We start from the raw sequence: 4,612 nt of genomic DNA, 5'->3' as shown, positions 1-4,612 counted from the left end.
CTGATCCTACTACTTATCATCATAACAACCGCAACCATCCTAACTTCAGCTGGAGCAATAATCAGGGTGGTATGCAACAGCCACAATAACCATACCAGCAGTTTTGAAATAAGCAATTCAATCCTCCTGGTTTTCAATAACAGTTTGCACCAAGGTAGCAATTTCAGCCACAGGGGATGCAACAACAATCTCACCGAGGTGCCGGTCCATCCTCGAATGAAAAATCTAAATTGGAGGAGTTAAGGCTTATGTGCAAAAAGCCAAGCGATTTCGATCAAGACTCTGGAGAATCAAATAGGGCAAATTGCTAATGCCGTATTGAACCTACCACAAGGAACTCTTCCAAGTGATACGAAAACTAATCCAGGAAAGAGGAAAGTCAAGGAATAGCTTAAGGCAATAACCCTGAGGTCTGGAAAGGTTGCGAGCCCCCAAAATCATCAAAACGAAGATTCTGAATTTTTTCTCCAGAAGGGCAGCGCCCCCGTGCCCATATGGAGCGTGCCTGCGCCCTCTCAATGTCTAGAAAATGAAATTTTTGCTGATTCAGTTGTACAGAAGGGGTTCGAAGCGGGAACGAAGAAGAATATTGTTGAAAACACTACTCCTAAGGATAATACAGGGGATAAACAAGTTTATCCCCCTCTTCCATATCCCAAAAGGCTTCAGAAGTAGAAGTTTGACAAGTAGTTTGCCAAGTTTTTGGAGGTTTTCAAGAAGTTCCACATTAACATACCTTTTGCGGAAGCTCTAGAACAAATGCTGAGCTATGCTAAGTTCATGAAGGGTATTTTATCTCGGAAGCTAAAACTTGAGGAGTTGGAAACTGTTGCTCTAATGGAAGAGTGGAGTGTTGTGTTGCAACAAAAACTTCCTCCCAAGCTTAAAGATCCATGAAGCTTCACGATATCGTGTACCATTGGCAATCTATCTTCCGACAAGTTTTTGTGTGACTTGGGAGCTAGCATCAATCTGATGCCCTTGTCCGTTATCAAGAAACTTGGTCTGCCTGATCCAAAACTGGTAAACATGTCCTTGCAACTGGCTGACCGTTTCATCACTTATCCGCGAGGATTAATGGAGGATGTCTTGGTTAAGGTGGATAAACTCATCTTCTATGCCGATTTTGTCATTCTGGACTTCGAGGAAGATAAAGAGATTTCCATTATCTTGGAGAGACCATTCTTAGCTACTGGCTGAACTTTAATCGATGTGCAAAAGGGCGAGCTTACCATGAGAGTTCATGATCAGGACGTTACCTTTAATGTCTTCAATGCCATGAAATTCCCTAATGATGAATATGAGTGCTTTAAAGTAGAGTTGGTCGACTCTGTAGTGACTTCGAAGCTTGATCAAATGCTAAGGAATGACGTCTTAGAGAGAGCCTTAACAGGGGAATCTGATAATGAAGATGAAGAGGGGGTAGAGCAGCTGCAGTATTTGAATGCTTCTCCGTGGAAAAGGAGATTGGATTTGCCATTTGAATCTCTTGGATTATCAGAGCTTAAAAATTCTCAGAAGCGTCTCAAACCATCTATTGAGGAAGCTCCAACACTTGAGTTCAAACCATTGCCTGATCAGTTGAGGTATGCTTTTTTAGACGATGCATCTACTTTACCTGTTATTATTGCATCTGACCTTTCAGGTAGTGACAAAGACAAGCTCTTGCAAATTCTGAGAGAGTTTAAATCAACAATTGGATGGACTATAGCAGATATCAAGGGAATCAGCCCTTCTTATTGCATGCATAATATTCTGCTTGAGAAGGGAAGTAAACCAACCGTTGAACAACAAAGAAGGCTCAATCCTATCATGAAGGAGGTAGTGAAGAAAGAAATTCTTAAATGGCTGGATGCATGGATCATCTATCCTAATTCTGATAGTTCGTGGGTGAGCCCGATGCAGTGTGTGCCTAAGAAAGAAGGCATTATAGTTGTTGCTAATGAAAAGAATAAGCTCATTCCTACTCAGATAGTCACAGGATGTAAAGTATGCACGGATTATCGGAAGCTGAATAAAGCCACCCGGAAGGATCACTTCCCGCTTCCATTCATTGATCAAATGCTTGACAAGTTGGGTGGTCATGAGTATTATTGTCTTATGGATGGGTATTCAGGCTATAATCAAATTTGCATTATCCCGGAAGATCAAGAGAAGACCACTTTTACTTGTCCTTTTGGCACTTTCGCTTTTCGTCGAGTTTCTTTCGGACTTTGTGGTGCACCTGCTACTTTTCAGAGATGCATGATGGCCATATTCTCAGATAATTGGTACTAATGTGGAGGTGTTCATGGATGACTTTTATATGTTCGGGACTTCACTTCTTATGATTAGTGATTGCATAATCTTGGTTTGGTGCTGAAAAGATGTGTTCAGACCAATCTGGTGCTCAATTGGGAAAAATATCACTTTATGGTGTAACAGGGTATCATTCTTGGGCACAAGGTATCTAGAAAAGGTCTTGTAGTGGATAAGGTCAAGGTGGGGGTCATTGAAAATCTTCCTCCACCAATTTCAGTTAAAGGAATCCGCAGTTTTCTTGGTCATGCGGGTTTTTATCGGCGATTCATCAAAGACTTCTCAAAAATCTCTAAACCCTTGTGCAATCTGTTAGAAAAAGATGTCCCTTTCAAATTCGATGAAGAATATCTAGCTATTTTTGAGAGCTTGAAAAAGAGTTTGACTACAGCACATGTTATTACTGCACCTGATTGGGATGGGCCCTTCAAGATGATGTGTGATGCTAGTAATTTTACAGTTGGAGCTGTTCTTGGCCAGAGGAAGAAGAACATATTCCATATGGTTTACTATGCTAGTAAAACCCTTAATAGTGCTCAGCTGAATTACTCTACTATAAAGAAGGAGCTTTTGGCAACTGTCTACGGTCTCAAGAAATTTCGATCTTACTTGCTTGGGATAAAAGTGACAGTTTTCACTGATCACACTGCTATTCGATATCTGGTTTCGAAGAAAGATTTAAAACCTTGATTGATTTGATGGATTCTATTGCTTTAGGAGTTCGAGTTAGAAATTAAAGACAGGAAAGGTACAAAAAATCAAGTAGCGGATCATATCTCACGACTGGAAGATCAAGGTAAGGCTTCACAGGATACACGTTAATCAATGAATCTTTTCCCGATGAGCAACTTTTTTTGGTGCAAGAAGAATAACCATGGTTTGCAGACATTATGAACTATCTTGTGAGTAATGTCATTCCCCCAGAACTTTCTTATGCTCAAAGGAAGAAGTTTCTACATGAGGTGAAGTAGTATCGATGGGATGAGCCGTTCTTGTTCAGGCAGGGAGCAGATCAAATTATCAGGAGATACATTTCGTATAGTGAGACAAAGGGTATTATGCGAGATTGTCACACCACTGTGTATGGTGGTTATGGTGGAGAGAAGACAACTACCCGTATTCTTCAAGCGGGATTTTTATGGCCAATATTATTTAAAGATACTCATCAGTTCGTGTTGAGATGTGATCGCTGCCAACGAGTTGGAAATATGTCCAAGAGAGAAGAGATGCCTCTCAATGTTCTTCTTGAAGTTGAGATTTTTGATATTTGGGGAATCGAATTCATGGGGCCATTTGTCTCATCATGCAGCAATCAGTATATTCTTTTGGCGGTGGATTATGTGTCCAAATGGCTTGAGGTTAAAGCTTTGCCAACCAACGATGCTAAGGTGGTGCTAAATTTTCTTCATAAGCAGATATTCACACGTTTCGGTAGTCCAAGAGTCATAATCAGTGCTGAGGCATCACATTTTTGCAATCGCAAGTTCACTACATTAATGGAAAGATATAACGTGAATCATCGTGTTGCCATAGCCAACCATCCTCAAACTAATGGGAAAGCTGAAGTCTCTAACCGAGAGATCAAACGCATCTTGGAGAAGGTTGTGAGTCCTGCAAGGAAGGATTGGTCTTTGAAACTCGATGAAGCTGTTTGGGCCTATTGAACAGCATTCAAGACTCCTCTAGGCATGTCTCCTTTCCAGTTGGTGTATGGTAAGGCGTGTCATTTGCATGCAGAGCTAGAACATAAAGCATATTGGGCTTTAAAGAAGCTGAATCTTGACATGGAAGCTACTGGAGAAAAGAGAATGCTCCAACTTAATGAACTCGACGAATTTCGTCAACAGGCTTATGAAAATAATAAGTTATACAAGAAGAAGGTCAAGAGATGGAATGATAGGAGGTTAGTGCACAAGACATTTATGCCTGGTCAGCAAGTTCTATTGTTCAACTCTCGTCTCCGACTTTTTCCAGGAAAGCTTAAGTCGAGGTGGTCAGGTCCATTCATTGTCAAAACTGTGTTTCTATATGGAGCCGTGGAAATTTTTGATAAGCATACGGACTAAGCGTTCAAAGTAAATGGTCAGAGGTTGAAGCATTATTATGGGGATACAGCGAACCGTGAGGTGGTGAGCGCCGTTCTTGCGACAACTTGATTTTGAAGTTTCACGTCAAGCTAAAGACGTAAAACAAGCGCTTCGTGGGAGGCAACCCACACGTTTCTGTAGTATTGTCATTTAAAAAACAAAAGTGTCGAGGTTGATTGGCCAGTTTTGGAGCTAACACAGTGTATCCGCCGCCTGATTCTCCCCCC

General features: G+C 41.2%; 1 protein-coding gene across 1 annotated transcript; it reads left to right on the top strand.

Annotated features, from left to right (window-relative positions):
• Nucleotides 1–1,233: 1,233 nt before the first annotated feature.
• On the top strand, nt 1,234–2,988 carry LOC141679628 (uncharacterized). Its single transcript, XM_074486079.1, has 4 exons — nt 1,234–1,586; nt 1,884–1,984; nt 2,117–2,218; nt 2,615–2,988. Exons 1-4 carry the CDS (start codon nt 1,234–1,236, stop codon nt 2,986–2,988), a joined length of 930 nt encoding a protein of 309 aa, XP_074342180.1.
• The last annotated feature ends 1,624 nt before the right edge of the window (nt 2,989–4,612 follow it).

The sequence above is a fragment of the Apium graveolens genome, chromosome 8, assembly GCF_009905375.1.
Source record: "Apium graveolens cultivar Ventura chromosome 8, ASM990537v1, whole genome shotgun sequence".
In the NCBI taxonomy this organism is placed as follows: Eukaryota; Viridiplantae; Streptophyta; class Magnoliopsida; order Apiales; family Apiaceae; genus Apium; species Apium graveolens.
This window is presented reverse-complemented; position numbering and strand designations above follow the sequence as displayed.

Bases quoted from the DNA above. Each gene is read 5' to 3' on its own strand.
- LOC141679628 (XM_074486079.1), top strand. From the start codon at position 1,234: ATGAGAGTTCATGATCAGGACGTTACCTTTAATGTCTTCAATGCCATG. The intron at 1,587-1,883 runs GTATGCTTTTTT...TAATTCTGATAG, and splicing joins CCATTGCCTGATCAGTTGAG to TTCGTGGGTGAGCCCGATGC. The intron at 1,985-2,116 runs GTAAAGTATGCA...ATGGGTATTCAG, and splicing joins TACTCAGATAGTCACAGGAT to GCTATAATCAAATTTGCATT.